Source organism: Poecilia mexicana, unplaced genomic scaffold (genome assembly GCF_051168715.1).
Source record: "Poecilia mexicana isolate PSO_F unplaced genomic scaffold, ASM5116871v1 scaffold_6, whole genome shotgun sequence".
Lineage (NCBI taxonomy): Eukaryota > Metazoa > Chordata > Actinopteri > Cyprinodontiformes > Poeciliidae > Poecilia > Poecilia mexicana.
Genome location: NW_028263375.1, coordinates 34,242,979 through 34,262,430, shown reverse-complemented (window position 1 = coordinate 34,262,430; position 19,452 = coordinate 34,242,979). Strand labels below are relative to the sequence as shown.

Below are 19,452 nucleotides of genomic sequence, written 5' to 3'. Positions count from 1 at the left end.
CATAGCAACCATGCTCGACTTTCTGATGTGACATGCATTTTATTCTTTGGAAAGGAAATTTTAATATTTATATATATATATATATATATATATATATATATATATATATATATATATATATATATATATATAATCCTCCTGACTACCAGTAGTTCATTTTTGTCCTTTTACATTTGTAAACTTGAATATCTCCCACCCCCTGCATTCTACTGAATTAATTCCTTTTGGTATCTGGAAAGGACATTTAGGGCTTTTCAATGATGCCACATGTGAAGGAGTGGGACTTTTGTACGTACCTTTTTCTAATTCATAAAAATTGCGTTAATCAGTAATAACACATTTTATGGGAAGAGACAAAGTCAGTGCACAAACCTTTTATTACCTTACAAAAACTGTGGGATTAAAAAAGAATGGTGATTGGACAATATTTTTTTTCCTGATAGTCAGGAGGATATATATATATATATATATATATATATATATATATATATATCAGTGACGTTCATAGCTGGTGAGGCACCAACTTAATTATAATCGGATTTACAAATCTAGACCCCCTGCATGTTATTGTTTGCATAAGGAAATTTCGCGCATGCGTACAATGCTGGAGGGGAAAAAGTCTTTACATGCCATCCATAGCTGCACCGCCGTCGCAGAATAATTTCGTTATCTCAATCAATCAGCGCAGCTACTGTATGGCCAGCTCGCTTTACTGTGTCTTACTCTGCAGTTGTGGAGTCACAATGTCTGGGATCATGAGCGCCCCCAGCGATGAGGCACGAGAACTGCCTGCCTCACCTCGAATCTGTTTTCCTCCCTTTATTATCGCTCCTCAGCACACAAAACACGTTACACACACAGTTGGTGACAATACAGTCACAACTGTACACTAAATACATAAGCTAAATTATTGAAAATCTGTTCATACATTAAATGTGTTTAACCATTTTATTGGCGACGTACAGACAGGAGGAGCATGCTCTCAGAGAATGGGAACCGGTGCAGTTAGCAAGAGGTTGCGCAATCCCAGGTGAGGCTCAGCTCGCTGCTGCCTCACCGGCTTCGCTTCCAAGCATTTCAATGTGAAATTAAAATGTGAAAATTCAGCGACTTTGAAGAAAAAAAAACATCATATTTGGTTAAATTAAATGAAAAATACGTACTTTATAGTACAAACCACAGGGTGAAAATATCTTTATAAATGATTTTATATATATATATATATATATATATATATATATATATATATATATATATATATATATATGCATAGTCAAGTAATCAGCGCTGATCTGAATTGTTCTCGTTATGTTTGGGACCTACTAGTGGAGAAGGAGCTTGCTGTGTGGATGGTGGCAGCATTACGTGGTGCTGTGTGAAGCAGGTTTAAGGTCAGCAGTGTCTCTCATCAGTCGTGGCTCTTTTTACCAGGTTGCTCCCTACACAACATGTCTGATTAATGGCATCTACTGGGACCCCCACACCCCAAGACTCCTCAGACGCCTTGATGCCCAGAGGCTCATCAGACCCCTTAAATCCTTGAGTGCTCTCAACGAGGGGTCACCAGCGCTGCCTCACAAGTAAGAAACCTCCAAAACGCAGCCATTGTGGTAACACGTGATATTTTTAGGCCGTCACTGTAACTTTTACCGTTGATATAATGAATAAAACTGATGCTCTGAGTGTTGACTGTCTGCTCTCTGCCCAGACTGCTGGCCATCTGTGACATATCTGCAGATACTGGAGGCTCCATAGAGTTCATGACTGAGTGCACCACCATTGATAAGCCTTTCTGCATGTATGACGCAGACCAGCACATAGACCATGACAGGTACACTGCAGACAGCTCACTTTAGAGCCTATATCATGAACATCACTGTCTTTTTTTACACTTTTATTAGCATCACCACTTTTCTAATTTCTAAGGAACATAGGTGTAGTCTGAACTGAGGCTAATATTAGACCAGGTTTTATGTGTGCGTATGTGCGTGTGTGTCTGTGCAGCGTGGAGGGAAATGGGATCCTCATGTGCTCAATCGACAACCTTCCTGCCCAGCTCCCGATTGAAGCCACTGAGTACTTTGGAGACCGACTCTTCCCCTACATCTGGGAGATGGTAAGCTGTGTGTTTTCCTTCTGGAGGCTTCTGTGAGAGCGCTGCAGCACGTTGCCTTGGTAACCTTGGACTGATAGGGTTGGATTTCTAGAAAGTCATTTATTGATGATCAGTGTGTTATTCCAGCTCCTCTCAGATGCCACCAAGTCGCTCAATGAAGAGGAGTTCAGCCCACAAGTCAGAGATGTAAGTGATGTCATTTGATTATCCAGATATTATTGATTTGTTTGGCAGAGTAAGGAGCATTGTTTAAAATAGTTTACACCAGACATCATAGTAACCAGAGTAAAGTTTTAAGTAAAGCCCAGTTCACAGTCCACGATTTTAGAATTGTCTGCTGGTACCAGTCGGCTGGTTACTCGGCTAGTGTGACTTTTACTAGTGTGACTTTTACGACACACTAGCCAAGTAAAAGTCCTAGGTATAACGTGTTCGATCATAGAGTGTGAGGTTTCACTCACGAACATTCCAATTCTAGATATGAAATCCCTTAAAATTTCACAATACCACACCTGAATTTACAGTAAACAAACATGGACAACGACGTTGAAGCAGGAACTGTCGTTTGGGGATTTATTTTAACCGAAAAAAGTCGCAACACAAAGTCAAAGCTTTAGATTAAGAACTGGACTTGGCGCGATCAAGGGTTCTATTTGCTGCAGTATGTTTGAGTCAAACATTACACTCAGTTTAATTTCTTTTTCTGTTAAGGTGTTTAATTAACTATAACAGTTTAAGTTTTTAAGTTTTTGCTGTGTTGATGTTGTAGAATATGTGTATGTACTGGGCCTTGCTTCAGAAAGCTGAATAATTGATAGATCAGAGCAGCTTCAGCTAGAAGAGTGCATGTCCTGCGTATTCGTTTCTAGAAAACCAGATGGCAGTTATCTTAATTTTTTTTCCCAACTGATCGCGGAAGGGTAACGTCTTCCAGCTCCATTCATTGAAAGTGCATGGTGAGTTAATTGTAAATTTTCTGGCATCACCTCCACCACTCCTGGAACCACGTGTGCAGTATTTGTGCAGTGCACTCCGCTTGTCACAGTTTAATGAACTTCTGCACCTACTTTTTTCTGTATTTGCTCCTGTTTAGATTACAAATAGATTAACACAACATAACATTTTCTGTATTTTTCTCTGTTGTGTTACTACTGCAGACTGAAATTAAATGTGCCATTTCAACCAAGGGTTAGAATGCGCTTCTAAACCAGATGTACTCTGTGCGAAAAGTTTATAATTTTTCTGTGTTTTTAAAAAAAATTTTTTTTTTCTGATTGGCTACCTGTCATATTCAACAGGCTGCCTTCTTGTTCCCAGTTGGGGGACACCACACACGCTGAGATCATCGGGCCAAGTTAAACATGTTGAATATTCCAGATTTTAGATTGGAGCTGTCCCGACTTTCTACCGACTGGACCCAATCAGTCGTATCACACCACACACTTCAGGATGATCGGTTACAACTATCGGAAGCAATAATCTTAGAATACAGAACGTTCTAAGATTGTTGTAAGGGCAAAATCGGGGCAAAAAATCGTGTAGTGTGAACTGGGCTTACGAATTTTTTTCCCAAAGTGATTTAAAAATGAGGATGTAACAAACCCATCAGAAAGCCTAGAAACTCTTCATCTGGACCAGTTTATGATTGTATCATAAAGGAATCTGGACCACTGAAAGGATATTATTTTCCATTGTGATGACAGACAATAATCAAGCCTTTTCTTGTAGTAATGATTTAATGTGACCATCTAAATATGTTTGTCTCCAGGCCATCATCACCTCCAATGGAGCTCTCACCCCAAAGTTTGAGTACATTGAAAAAATGCGAGAGAAAAGGTATGTCCCCCTGCTTGTCGCTGAGAGTATGTTTTTATCTTTTTATCTCTATCTTTCTTACTGTTTATTCAATGTCACATGCTGTTCTTATTTTTTATTTTATTTTTTTCTTTAATTATGTAAAGCACCTTGAAATGCCCTGCTGCTGAAATGTGCTATACAAATAAAATTTGATTGATTGATTAATTGAAAGTCACTGCTTTCTGTTGTCAGCTCTGAAGTTTAAAGCCTTACTGCACATACCTCAGAGCCAGTGTGCTTAGAGGCCATGTTTATTGGCTGAATTTCCTCTTATTCTCTATTGAGCCCTTGTAATGACCCATTTATTAGATTCAGGTGTGTTGGAGAAGAGATGCATCTATAACTTGCAGGATTGTAGAACATGAGGACTGGACACACCTGATTTAATCCAGTCATTTTTATACATAATCTGACCTAAACAAGGAAAATCGCTACAGGGCTTATTACCTGCATTCCTATACTAACAGTTGTTAATATCAGGGTGCTAAAGCTGCAGTATGTAACTTTTACAAAAATGTTTTTACATATTTGTGAAAGCTGTCACTATGTTGTAACAGTCTGTTATGAGACAGATAATCTCTATGGGGTTCCATTTGTGTCAAAAATAAGTAGACACAAATGGAACGTAGACATATGCAATATCTAACATATGCAACATGTGCTTTATGGACATATCCATAAAGCACTAAGATCATAGACATCAACCAAAGTCGCATAACAACGACATAGACCAACAACATCTACACATTTGACTTCTACTTATTTTTGACTCAAATGGAACCCCATAAATCTATGAAAATATCAATCTCCACCTCCTCCTTGAGTTACTATTGCTGTCTTCAGAAATGGAACGACTCCTGATCAAAAACAACCAATCAGAGCCAGGAAGAGGGCCTAAGTGCTGTCAATCAACCTTGTGCACTTGCTGCCAAATTTGATAATGGCACAGAAATAACTTACCGTTCCAGGAAAACTGCTTATCTGCCGTCATCGGTGGCCATTCTAACTAGCCTTATCTTTTGTTGTAGGCTCTGCTGTGGTGAACCAGCTGTAACATAGCAGAGCGAAGTGTGGAATTTGTGAGCATTGTGTACATTAGACAGCATTAAGACCCTTCTCCTGGCTTTGATTGTTTTTTTTTCTGACTGACTTGTCTATTTCTGTAGCGAGCACTGGGAGAAGGCAGAGGAGGCTCGTTTTTTTCAGAGATTGTCTCTCTCATAACAAATATACTGCAGCTTTAAAGGTGCGTTTCCACCGCAGGAACTCCGGCTACAAGAGCCAGAACCGAACAGAAGCAGCTAGGGAGCTAGGACTTCTGGATGACGCTGAGCTAAAAGTGGACCTTTATATTTAGGATTCAGCAGATCAGCAGAGTAGTAGCAGCTGCAGCTGGGGTTTTTTCTGTGGTTAGAGCTTTTCCAACCTGAATGTTTCCACTAAGTCTGAAGAGGTAGTTCATAGTTATTAAAAATGAATGAATAGTCAGAGATCTCTGTTCTTCGGCTCACACAGGTTTGTATAGCTGGACCATAATCCACTTAACTGGCCCAGTGTTCAGAACCCACAATGGAAACAAACACACAGTTAGTTAAAAAAGGTTCTGGTGAACAGAACCCTGGAGTAGAACTGTGCCAAGCCTTAAACAACAAACCAGCCCAGCAGCTGTTTCACTGCATTCTCTAGTCTGCGATTCTGCCTGCCTTCAGTCATGAACCCAATCAGTCTGTCCCACATGGCTGTTCCAGTCAGTACCCACTGTGTAGAGTTCTCAAACAGTTTCATCCAATATCCACATCAACTGTTAAAACAACACACGTTGTTAAAGTTAAAGTTGGGTCGGGGCTGATAAAGTGGAGAATGAAAAAACTGGGTCTGGTCTTTTCTGGTAAATGCAAAGTCCTTGAGAAACATAAGGTGTGTTTTGATGCTTCTTTGGGACAGATTCCCTGATATAGTGAACTCTAGAACTGTACATAAATGTGTGATAAAATAACCACTTATGCCTTTTAGAACAGTGGTAGTCTAGCAGAGCTTTTCTCTTTTTCTGTTTGGCTTTTAAATAATCTATAGATCAACAAATTATGCAGAGCCATGATTTTTTTTTTTAACTTGTGGATGTTGCAGCTGTACGACTTGTTTGGAGCAAGTGGCAAAATCATTTTAAAAAACTACTTTGATCAGTGAACTTTCCAGTGATGTATTTTTGTTTGTTTCTGATTTTGTCAGTTAGTCTTCCATTCAACCAGCTGTGTTAAAGATATTGGGCACTAAAAGGGACACCTCAGTGTGATCAGTAACACCAAGACGTACCCCTCACTCATATTTAGGCCACCTCCAAGACTTGATCAGCTTTCTTCTTATTTGACCCCAAGTATGATTTTCTAGACAAGCTGTCCCTGCGAAATCTTAATCCTTTTGATTAAGTTCTGCTTCTCAAGATGCATAAACCCCCCGAGGGAACATTTATCTTCTCTTTTTCTAATTAAGCCACCGAGTGCTTGACTGACCTCCAGTCAGTCATGCTGCTGTACATTTACGTGTGTGATGTCACTTCCAATTAGTCTGGAGGTAATGAGTCGTGTCTGACTCCTGGCAGGAAGAGAGGCTTTGGACAATGCCATAAGTCACTCTGGGTGATTATCTTACAATGTTCATATTATTGTTGTCCTGATGTGGAGATGATCCAGAATGTTCAAATCAGCCTTTAAACAAATGCAGCAGTTTAGTGTGTGTAAAATGTGACAGCATATGTCTTTGCTTGCTGAATAAAGGTTATTACCATTTTCCTATTAAATATGATTATGATTGTATTTTTAATATCCAAAACAGGTTTTTATCCTATTTCACATGATCATAGTTTTCCCAATAACTGCACATGTGTGTAGTTGTGTTTCATTTCAACTTTAATTGTTGAGTTTGGTTTTACCCTATTCCAGCTAGTTTTGACAGTTGGTCTGTTTTTCTGCAACAGAGTGACACACAGTTGCCATTCTCTATTGAACAGATGGCTAGGGCCATACAGAGACCTTTGGAGGGGCAGAGGCTCAAAGTTAAAAAGGGGCACATTGAACAAGATCTTAAAACACTGTACAACAAAATAGCAACAACTCATATTAATCAAGAATATAATATTTAATAGGATCATACTGTATCACTGTCATCAAGTGAGGACAATGCAAAGCAAGTGTAGTCTATGTTTTCCTTGATAGCAGCAAAAACAGCAACTTTAAACCTGCCAGTGCTGGAGGACAGTGCTGATCTTAGATTGTAGTTTTTTGTGACGATCCAACCGGTCAAGGACAAGGACAAAGGCATATATAAAAAAATATCTTCTATTTATTTTTTTCCAAAAAAATTCTTAACAAAAGGTTTCAACAACAAATCTAAAAAATATAACAAAATGGGCCCAAAAGAAATCAACTAAGGCAAACATAACTCAGAATAACAAACCAAAAACTGACCTCACACAATGAACACACAGGGGAATTTATACAAAAGGCTAGCCTACACAAACGAGGAGGGGAGGGGAAGGAGACAAAGACAAATAATGTATAAACATAAATGATTAATTTAAACTAAAACATTTTGACTTTAACATAACTATAAAACGAAAATAACCTAATGCCAAAAGGTTTTAGCAATTATGCCATTAGTGGAGAGAGGCAGATTCTTTGACATCAAGTCCCCTGCTTCCAGCAGCCTGATGGACCGTTCCACTTCCTGGTTTTCCTTTCGACCAACCATCTTCTGCCAGCCAGTCCTTAAGCTCAGCAAAACAAAATGTTAATGATCTTAAATAAACATAAGGTGTTTACTAAATGTGTGCACCCAAATTAGTAAATAACCAAATGCAATAACCACCACCAAAGAAAAACCAAAGAAAAAGTGAAATTCTAATCATATGAAAGCATTTAAATAAATACTAACACAGAGGAAAAGATGGAGGAACCTCCACAATTTTAAACAGACCATTGGAGAGCAGGTAGCTGATTATGAAGTTATGAAATAAGCAAATTTGCTGCTATTTTATTTATTTAGATAAACCCTAATAATATCTGTTTAATCTCCATAGCAACTTGACTGCAGACTGCTTTAAATATCAAAAAGCTCAGAGGGGTTAACTCCATGATTTTTTTGATGTTAGCACCTCTGACTGCATCCTTTGTGAACAAAGGAGCGTTAAAGCAGATCCTTCCACCCAGCAGGTGATAGGCTCTCTGGTCTTAACAGACTCTGTCAATGTTTACATTCCTGCTGATATTGGAACACACACGTTGTTACACAGTTTTACTTATTGTATGTCGTTGATTTTTATACACAAACATGGATGCACATCTAGTACAGTTTTTCTTGAAATTACCCTTCTCTGATGCTCGCATTTCTATTTTGCTATTTTCTATTATTATGCAAATTTTATAAAGGCACAATTATATTTTTCTTGTTTTTTTTTATATTCCCTACTTTGAGTCAAGGTAATTCTTTAGCTGAATTACCCAGCTAAAGATGTGTATGTGCCCACTTATGTTTAATTTGCTGCTGGTTCTCATTGTGGGATAAGAAAGAATCCTTCTGTTCTATTTTAACTCATTTTGAAATAATTCTTGCTGCTTGTTGTTTTTGGAGTGAGGATAGAACATTCACTTTGGAATCTGAAATGTTGTTGGTTTCTGCTCAAAAGGGTCCATCCAGATGAATACATTTACTGGGAGTTTCCCAGGATATCATACCTGGGAAAGTATGATCTGAATTACCCAGCTGTTTGTCTTGAAATCGAGTCTCAGATGTAACGGGTCCTGGAGGAGAAGCCCATACACACACCATCACGGACTACTGTGACAGTGTTAAAATTGCCATAAAACTGAGACCATTTCAAAGCCTTTTCCACATATAAAGTGACATGTCTTGTCTTTTCATCAATCTTGGAGAAATCCCCAGTTTTAGGAATGTCACTCTTGTGTTTATGGCGCTATGATACACATTGCTTTGGATTGTGTTGTACCTTCCTGACTGATTTGTTGGTAAGTAGTGGTAGTAGGGGAACAAGTCGGCGTTGGGCTGGGGGGCGGGGCTAATGACCGGGCCTTTTATACTTAAAATAACAAAGCTCATGAAAACATAATTTTGTAAAGTACTAATAAAAGCCACTCATATTTGACGTAAAAATACTCCAATCTACCTAGTTTACAATCCATTCCTTAGTATCTGACTGATGATGAAGTTGTGGATGGTTGGTGACGCGTTTTACCCAGAATACACTTGGAGACGATATCGGCGATCAACTAATAAATTAGTATGTCATAAAGTTAAATGTAAGAATGAAAATAAAGCCAGTCATGTAGCACAACATTTTATTCAATATTTTACACCCACTATGTCACTAAAATCAGTCGGTCTTGTAAAGTTTTTAGCAACCATGAGTGAACAATGACTGGGGCAGCCTACTATATAATCTACTGGGGGACCCCATTTTATGATCTACATACACCATACTCAACAGGAGAGGGCCCACCTTTTCCAAGACATGATACAGACTTGAATCTCTGAAGTCATATTCTGCCTCCCATCCGGGCCCCCCATAGGCCCAGGCCGGACCCCCAGGCCCCAGGCCCCCTATAGCTCTGCCCCTGAGTAGTGGCCTTTGGATGTGTGAAATATTCTAGAGAGGAGCTCATTTTTTCACAGATTATCTGACTCATGAGATAATGTCACAACATTTTTGAGAAACATGTAAACATATTTTTTTATAAATGTAATAACCTGCATCTTTAGACCCTGCAGAATTAAGAATGAGATGTCACTGTAGTGTTTATGTGGGTGAAGGCAGACGAGTGAATACTTTTGTCCATTTACTTTGTCAAAATATCTGATGGATGGAAATGTGGTGGAAAATGTTGTAAATTGATGTCATGTCTCATTTTATGCATGGCCAAAACCTGACATCTTAGCAGGATGTGTATACTTATGATCTCACTCAGCCTCCAGTGTTTGAATTATTTAGATGTTTTACAAGATGGAGTAGATGTTGTACAACCAGAAGTAGAAAGTTGATCTGTTTTTTTATGCTTGTGCTCCAACTTATTTGCACTCTTTAACAGCTCTGTAAATGGATTTAACATTTGGCCTTTGGTTTCTAAGAAACTGGGCTTTTAATCTGAAATTGCCATGATGATAATCAAATGGATTTTATAAAGAGAAAAATAAGTCCCGCTCTTATCTTAACAAATCATTGATAACACATTATTGTTTAGTTTGAAGTAACAATGAATCAAAAAATGACAAGTGCACTTGTTACAGAAAGACATTGGAAGAACTTAGTGTGTGTGTGTGTGTGTGTGTGTGTGTGTGTGTGTGTGTGTGTGTGTGTGTGTGTGTTGTTTAGGGAAAAGGCTCAGATCCTGAAGAAAACTGGTATGAAGAGAGTTCTGCTGCTGGGCTCAGGTTACGTCTCTGGGCCTGTGGTGGAGTATCTGAGCCGGGATGAGGGGACCCAGGTGACTGTTGGTGAGTACTGGTGTCTTCGCACTGGAAGGCTGGATCTGGTCATGACTGCTGATCTTCACTCACTCTGGTGACTGTTGCTCCTGTAAGCGCATCTCTAACGTTTCTGCCCTCTGCGATCTGTTCTGGGTGGAGCAGCTCACTCACATCCCGTCACCATGTGACCTGAACGACATCCCAACCAGAACAGCACTTGGAACTCACAGCGTAGTTGTTGTTTTGTCGGTGTATGTTTAACGTTGACACACCAGCATTATTACTGTTTCTATACTTCTGACATTCCATAATGGAAATCAGTAATCTTTTTTTTTAAACACATTTTTATTAGTTTTGTGTTTTCACAAGCAGAGAAAATTACAGAGAATTGTAGAGTTTCCCAACCCTGGTCCTCAAGGCACACTGTCCTACATATTTTAGAGCAGGGGTCACCAACTCCAGTCCTCCAGTCCTACCATCCTGTAACTTTTAGATGCGTCTCTGCTCAAACACACCTGGATCAAATAAACTGCTCGTTTCCAGCCTATTGCAGAGAGGAATGAATGCTGGTGAGGGAATTCAGACATTTTGGAGAAGAGGTGAATCTAAAAGTTGCAGGATGGTAGCCCTGGAGGACTGGAGTTGGTGACCCCTGATTTAGAGGTTTCCCTGCTTTAATGTGCCTGATTCAGCTGATTGCAGTTCAACAAACGCCTGTTAATCAGTCATCGATTGAAATCAGCTGGGCTGAAGGAAGGAAATGCCTAAAACATGCAGGGCAGTGAGCCTTGATGACCAGGTTTGGGAAACACTGCATCACATGATTAGATTATAAAGAAGAGAAACAGAAACAAACAAACAAAAAAACTGCTGCCGTACTATGTCACACTCATGTCAAATCCTGTCTTCAATGGTCACCAAACATTTACAAACAGATTTAATACTTGACAACAACACAATCATAGCTAGCTGCTGTGGTGATAAAAGAAAAGAAAAAGAAAGATGCTTAGTAATACAAAAGGAGGATATTCTTTAGTTAAGACCTGGTGAGACTTTCCACTTTATAGGATTCTGACCTTTCATCACAAGTTGGGTCATCTCTTTAGGTAAACAGCTAAGCACAGGAGACCACATATCAATGAAATGTTTCTCATTACCCCTAATAACTGCATTAATCCTGTCATGACAGAGGACTCTAAATAATTATTCTTAATCCAGTGGATCAAAAGGCATTTTCTAGCCAAAAGCAATAATTTGCCACAAAGTTTGAAGTGTGATTGTGAGTGACTGATTTGGACGGGAGGCCAAGCAGAAACAATCCTAGGTCATAGCTGATATTGACACGAAACACATCACTCAAATCTTTAGAAATTGCCCCCCAGAATGATCAGTTTGCAATGCCAGAAATAATGGTAATAGGTTCCAACCTCTCTTCAATATTTAATGCACAGGGGATAAAACTGGCAATCTCTTATTCAGTATAAAAGATGTTAAATGTAGACGATGTAATATGAAAAACTGATATTATAGAAAGGTAACCAGTCCAGTCAATCAGCATGTTGAAGATGTTTTCTCTGCTCTCTTTTCCATTTAGCGTCTGTGCTTCTGAAACAGGCTGAGGAGCTGGCAGCCAGGTATCCCAACACCATCCCCATCATGCTGGATGCCAGCAGTCAGGAGGGACACCTGGACTCTCTGGTCACAGATCATGACCTGGTCATCAGGTACCAGCAGCTTTTCTATTTACTTTGCACCCAGAGTAATCAGTTTTCTGTGTTTTGCAGCTATATTATATGTACTATTATTTCCAACAGTGACCTATTCCCACACTGCCAGACTAAGGTATTAAGCCCTGTGAAATTAATGCTTCTAAACTTTCCATCTGTTTCCCAGCATGCTGCCTTACTCTTTCCATCCCATTGTCGCCAAACACTGCATAAGGAGGAAGGTGAACATGGTGACTGCCAGCTACCTGAGTCCTGCTATGAAGGAGCTGCAGAGCAGGTGACCAACAAGAATCATGTTGAGATTTAAATCACTTTCCCAAGATCTCACCACCTTATTTTACAACTACTTAAAATAGAAAAGAAATAACATATTAATTAAGTTTTAGTGTCAAAAGTTTATAGTTGCAGGTATAATTATTGATAATAAATTTTCATAATGATTACTGTGTTGCTGCTATTAATCATGAAGACTAAAATCTGTGATAACCCAAAGATGTCTTTATATCACTTTGCTTTGGTTTTTACCAGTGGCAGCTGGTGAAGAACGTCTTAGTGGGGCTCATGTGCCACTAGATGTCCCCTTCCTAGTCCAACATAAGCATTCACATGAACTGTCAGAAAATGATTACAATTCTACAGTAATAAAACATTGTTCATACAGCAAAATATCATGAAAGGCAAAATTAGTTAAAAGTAAAAGGTCTCTTCAGCAACTTCCAAAATATGAACAATTTAAATATTTCACGAGTGTCAACAGCTAACTCTGAATCAAACTAAAAACAAATTAGTCTGAAAAAAAAATCAGACTTGTGTATGGTTGTCTACAAATTGAATTCTGAACAAACAAGTTCAATTCTGTTGACAGTTGACCCACACCAGGCAACACAGGCCTTCCTACCTAAAAGAACTAAAATACACAGATATTGGAGGAGATATTCTTGGCTACAAACATAAAATTAACTCAACTTATCCAGGTTCTACTGGAACCACAACACCCACCAAGCAAACCCCTGAATTTATCTGACAATCTGCAACGTTTTGCAGATGTTAGTGTTCATAGATCTGAGTTGGAAATTACAACTTCAGCACTGCATCAGAATGGCCATCTGACCCAGCAAACATTGTATCAAACATTAACATTACAACAGCAGCAGAAACTCAAAGAAGGCAAAACTAAATAATAAATAATAATAAAGAAGGCCCAATCAATATTAATAATAAAAAAAGGAAATCATAGCGATATTTATCCAGAACTGCATTAGTATTATATTAACCAGAACAACATAAGCATCACATAAATCACAGCATCATTCAGATGCTGTTCATCAGTTGGTGTCATTTGTTGTTAGTACAACAAATGACACCAACTGATGAACAGAAAAAGTAAATAAGAAAAATGGAGCAGAGCAATATCTTAGCTAAAACTGATAAACTCACTGAGGAACAGATGCTGTTGGAAAATCCTCTGTATTGTTATTCAAGATGGAGATTTTGGTCCAAGCATCCCCCTCTTAATGTTGACCTCACCATCATCAACTTTTTTATCATAGTTGACCTAAAACAGGATTTGTGAACAGCTGCTGGTGTGAACTGACTTGACAGTGTTTCTAGAGTGGGTAGAAACAGGAAGAAAAAGCTGCTTCTAAACCAACTGGTTGGCCTTGGAAACCACTGTGTTGGAAAAACAAACATTTGAAATATTTTGAATGTGTCAGATTTAAAGTAAAATACATGTAATAGAAAGAATCCAGTTAAAAACCTACAGGTTTGAGAGTCTTCCTGTGTGCGTGTGTGAGTGTGGAGGAAGCAGGCATCACCATTGTGAACGAGATGGGACTGGATCCAGGCATCGATCACATGCTGGCCATGGAGTGCATCGAGCAGGCCAAGGCTGATGGCTGCACTGTGAGTCAGCTCACACACTGAGAGAGAGGGAGACATTAAACCTGCCCAAACGGCTTTCTGATGCCACAGAAAGCCCCATGGGCCACTGGCTATGGGCTATAGGCTACGGGCTATAGGCTATGGGCTATGGGCTATAGCAGGGGTCCCCAAACTTTTTCCTGCGAGGGCCACATAGCTGTTCCTTTCTGTGGTCGGGGGCCGGTCTTAGTTTTTGCAGTAAAAAAAAAACAAAGAAATTCTTGTCGACGGGGGGGGGGGGGTTCTGTATTTGAAACTGTCGACCGGGGGGGGGGGGGGGGGGGGGGGGGCTGACGACGACACATTCGCGCTTTTGGATAGATTTTTACCCAGAATGCAAATGGAAAAAACCGTGAGTGAAACGGTGACTGACGAGTATATATTCCATTGAGGGAAAGTAAGTTTCACATTTGCTCAAAAGCCCCCTGGTGGTTGAAGAAAAATCCACATATAAACCGGAAAATACAATATATGAAAAAAAACACTGAATGCTCTCTGGTATGAGCAGGCGGGCCGGATCCGGCATTGTTCAGGGGGCCGGACCAAATGACGTGGCGGGCCGGATCCGGCCCGCGGGCCGTAGTTTGGGGACCCCTGGGCTATAGGCTATGGGCTATAGGCTATGGGCTATAAGCTATGGGCTATAGGCTACGGGTTATGGGCTATGGGATACAGGCTATGGGCTATAGGCTACGTGCTATAGGCTGTGGGCTATAGGCTACGGGCTATGGGCTATAGGCTATGGACTACGGGCTATGGGCTATAGGCTATGGGCTATAGGCTACTGGCTATTGGCTACGGGCTATGGACTATAGGCTATGGGCTACGGGCGCTGGGCTATAGGCCATAGGCTATGGGCTATAGGCTGCGGGCTATGGGCTGTGGGCTATGGGCTGTGGGCTATGGGCTGTGGGCTATGGGCTGTCGGCTGTGGGCTATGGGCTGTGGGCTATGGGCTGTAGGCTATCGGCTATGGGCTGTAGGCTATGGGCTGTGGGCTATCGGCTGTATTCTATGGGCTGTAGGCTATGGGCTATGGGCTATAGGCTATGGGCTGTAGTCTATGGGCAGTGGGCTATGGGCTGAAGGCGGTGGGCTATGGGCTGTGGGCTATGGGCTGTGGGCTATGGGCTGTAGGCTATCGGCTATGGGCTGTAGGCTATGGGCTGTGGGCTATCGGCTGTATTCTATGGGCTGTAGGCTATGGGCTATGGGCTATAGGCTATGGGCTGTAGTCTATGGGCAGTGGGCTATGGGCTGAAGGCGGTGGGCTATGGGCTGTGGGCTATGGGCTGTGGGCTATGGGCTGTAGGCTATCGGCTATGGGCTGTAGGCTATGGGCTGTGGGCTATCGGCTGTATTCTATGGGCTGTAGGCTATGGGCTATGGGCTATAGGCTATGGGCTGTAGTCTATGGGCAGTGGGCTATGGGCTGAAGGCGGTGGGCTATGGGCTGTAGGCTATGGGCTGTAGGCTATGGGCTGTGGGCTTTGGGCTGTAGGCTATCGGCTATGGGCTGTCGGCTATGGGCTGTCGGCTATGGGCTGTGGGCTATGGGCTGTAGGCTATCGGCTATGGGCTGTAGGCTATGGGCTGTGGGCTATCGGCTGTATTCTATGGGCTGTAGGCTATGGGCTATGGGCTATAGGCTATGGGCTGTAGTCTATGGGCAGTGGGCTATGGGCTGTAGGCGGTGGGCTGTGGGCTGTGGGCTACGGGCTGTGGGCTATCGGCTGTATTCTATGGGCTGTAGGCTATGGGCTATGGGCTATAGGCTATGGGCTGTAGGCTATTGGCTATGGGCTATAGGCAATCGGCTATGGGCTGCGGGCTATAGGCTGCTGGCTACGGGCTGTAGGCTATGGGCTATCGGATACGGTCTATTGGCTATAGGCTATGGGCTGTAGACTATGGGCTATGGGCTGTAGGCTATAGGCTATGGGCTATCGGATACGGTCTATTGGCTATAGGCTATGGGCTGTAGACTATGGGCTATGGGCTGTAGGCTATGGGCTATAGGCTATGGGCTATATGCTATGGGCTATATGCTATGGGCTATAGGCTATGGGCTATAGGCTATGGGCTATAGGCTACTGGCTATTGGCTACGGGCTATGGACTATAGGCTATGGGCTACGGCGCTGGGCTATAGGCCATAGGCTATGGGCTATAGGCTGCGGGCTATGGGCTGTGGGCTATGGGCTGTGGGCTATGGGCTGTGGGCTATGGGCTGTCGGCTATGGGCTGTGGGCTATGGGCTGTGGGCTATGGGCTGTGGGCTATGGGCTGTAGGCTATCGGCTATGGGCTGTAGGCTATGGGCTGTGGGCTATCGGCTATGGGCTGTAGGCTATGGGCTGTGGGCTATCGGCTGTATTCTATGGGCTGTAGGCTATGGGCTATGGGCTATAGGCTATGGGCTGTAGGCTATGGGCTATGGGCTATAGGCTATGGGCTGTAGTCTATGTGCAGTGGGCTATGGGCTGAAGGCGGTGGGCTATGGGCTGTAGGCTATGGGCTGTGGGCTTTGGGCTGTAGGCTATCGGCTATGGGCTGTCGGCTATGGGCTGTGGGCTATGGGCTGTAGGCTATCGGCTATGGGCTGTAGGCTATGGGCTGTGGGCTATCGGCTGTATTCTATGGGCTGTAGGCTATGGGCTATGGGCTATAGGCTATGGGCTGTAGTCTATGGGCAGTGGGCTATGGGCTGTAGGCGGTGGGCTATGGGCTGTGGGCTGTGGGCTACGGGCTGTGGGCTATCGGCTGTATTCTATGGGCTGTAGGCTATGGGCTATGGGCTATAGGCTATGGGCTGTAGGCTATTGGCTATGGGCTATAGGCAATCGGCTATGGGCTGCGGGCTATAGGCTGCTGGCTACGGGCTGTAGGCTATGGGCTATCGGATACGGTCTATTGGCTATAGGCTATGGGCTGTAGACTATGGGCTATGGGCTGTAGGCTATAGGCTATGGGCTATCGGATACGGTCTATTGGCTATAGGCTATGGGCTGTAGACTATGGGCTATGGGCTGTAGGCTATGGGCTATAGGCTATGGGCTATATGCTATGGGCTATATGCTATGGGCTATAGGCTATGGGCTATAGGCTATGGGCTATAGGCTACTGGCTATTGGCTACGGGCTATGGGCTATAGGCTATGGCCTATAGGCCATAGGCTATGGGCTATAGGCTACGGGCTATAGGCTACTGGCTATTGGCTACGGGCTATGGGTTATAGGCTATGGGCTATAGGCTATGGGCTATAGGCCATAGGCTATGGGCTATAGGCTACGGGCTATAGGCTACTGGCTATTGGCTACGGGCTATGGGCTATGGGTTATAGGCTATGGGCTATAGGCTATGGGCTATAGGCCATAGGCTATGGGCTATAGGCTATGGGCTATAGGCTACTGGCTATTGGCTACGGGCTATGGGCTATGGGTTATAGGCTATGGGATATGGGCTGTAGGCTATGGGCTATAGGCTATGGGCTATATGCTATGGGCTATAGGCTATGGGCTATAGGCTACTGGCTATTGGCTATGGGCTATGGGCTATAGGCTATGGGCTATAGGCCATAGGCTATGGGCTTTAGGCTACGGGCTATAGGCTACTGGCTATTGGCTACGGGCTATGGGTTATAGGCTATGGGCTATAGGCTATGGGCTATAGGCCATAGGCTATGGGCTACGGGCTATAGGCTACTGGCTATTGGCTACGGGCTATTGGCTACGGGCTATGGGCTATGGGTTATAGGCTATGGGCTATAGGCTATGGGCTATAGGCCATAGGCTATGGGCTACAGGCTACGGGCTATAGGCTACTGGCTATTGGCTACGGGCTATGGGCTATGGGTTATAGGCTATGGGCTATGGGCTATCGGCTATGGGCTATAGGCTACGGGCTATGAGTTATGGGCTATGGGCTATCGGCTATGGGCTATAGGCTACGGGCTATGAGTTATGGTCTATGGGCTGTGGGCTATGGGAAATAGGCTATGGGCTATGGGCTGTAGGCTATTGGCTATGGGCTGTAGGCTATCGGCTATGGGCTGTAGGCTATGGGCTGTAGGCTATCGGCTATGGGCTGTAGGCTATCGGCTATGGGCAGTAGGCTTTGGGCTGTAGGCTATGGGCTGTAGGCTGTAGGCTATGGGCTGTAGGCTTTGGGCTATAGGCTACTGGCTATTGGCTACGGGCTATGGGCTATGGGTTATAGGCTATGGGCTATAGGCTATGGGCTATAGGCCATAGGCTATGGGCTACAGGCTACGGGCTATAGGCTACTGGCTATTGGCTACGGGCTATGGGCTATGGGTTATAGGCTATGGGCTATGGGCTATCGGCTATGGGCTATAGGCTACGGGCTATGAGTTATGGGCTATGGGCTATCGGCTATGGGCTATAGGCTACGGGCTATGAGTTATGGGCTATGGGCTGTGGGCTATGGGAAATAGGCTATGGGCTATGGGCTGTAGGCTATTGGCTATGGGCTGTAGGCTATCGGCTATGGGCTGTAGGCTATGGGCTGTAGGCTATGGGCTGTAGGCTATCGGCTATGGGCTGTAGGCTATCGGCTATGGGCAGTAGGCTTTGGGCTGTAGGCTATGGGCTGTAGGCTGTAGGCTATGGGCTGTAGGCTTTGGGCTGTAGGCTATCGGCTATGGGCTGTAGGCTATGGGCTGTAGGCTGTAGGCTATGGGCTGTAGGCTTTGGGCTGTAGGCTATCGGCTATGGGCTGTAGGCTATGGGCAGTAGGCTATGGGCTGTAGGCTATGGGCTGTAGGCTTTGGGCTGTAGGCTATCGGCTATGGGCTGTAGGCTATGGGCTGTAGGCTGTAGGCTATGGGCTATGGGCTATAGGCTATGGGCTGTAGTCTATGGGCAGTGGGCTATGGGCTGTAGGCGGTGGGCTATGGGCTGTAGGCTATGGGCTGTAGGCTATGGGCTGTGGGCTTTGGGCTGTAGGCTATCGGCTATGGGCTGTCGGCTATGGGCTGTGGGCTATGGGCTGTAGGCTATCGGCTATGGGCTGTAGGCTATGGGCTGTGGGCTATCGGCTGTATTCTATGGGCTGTAGGCTATGGGCTATGGGCTATAGGCTATGGGCTGTAGTCTATGGGCAGTGGGCTATGGGCTGTAGGCGGTGGGCTATGGGCTGTGGGCTGTGGGCTATGGGCTGTAGGCTATGGGCTATGGGCTATAGGCTATGGGCTGTAGGCTATTGGCTATGGGCTATAGGCAATCGGCTATGGGCTGCGGGCTATAGGCTGCTGGCTACGGGCTGTAGGCTATGGGCTATCGGATACGGTCTATTGGCTATAGGCTATGGGCTGTAGACTATGGGCTATGGGC

The 19,452-nt window shown here is 43.5% G+C and overlaps 1 protein-coding gene across 4 annotated transcripts in view; it reads left to right on the top strand.

Moving 5' to 3' along the window:
* aass (aminoadipate-semialdehyde synthase) overlaps positions 1-19,452 on the top strand; it is a 106,008-nt gene that overhangs the window by 73,187 nt on the left and 13,369 nt on the right. For all 4 annotated transcript variants that reach the window (XM_088006671.1, XM_088006673.1, XM_088006674.1 and 1 more), the window contains exons 9-17: positions 1,432-1,580; positions 1,709-1,831; positions 2,005-2,116; positions 2,243-2,302; positions 3,885-3,952; positions 10,356-10,477; positions 12,045-12,174; positions 12,344-12,454; positions 13,974-14,082. In XM_088006671.1, coding sequence (XP_087862797.1) covers positions 1,432-1,580; positions 1,709-1,831; positions 2,005-2,116; positions 2,243-2,302; positions 3,885-3,952; positions 10,356-10,477; positions 12,045-12,174; positions 12,344-12,454; positions 13,974-14,082 — 984 coding nt within the window. The remainder of the gene's footprint in view (positions 1-1,431; positions 1,581-1,708; positions 1,832-2,004; positions 2,117-2,242; positions 2,303-3,884; positions 3,953-10,355; positions 10,478-12,044; positions 12,175-12,343; positions 12,455-13,973; positions 14,083-19,452) is intronic.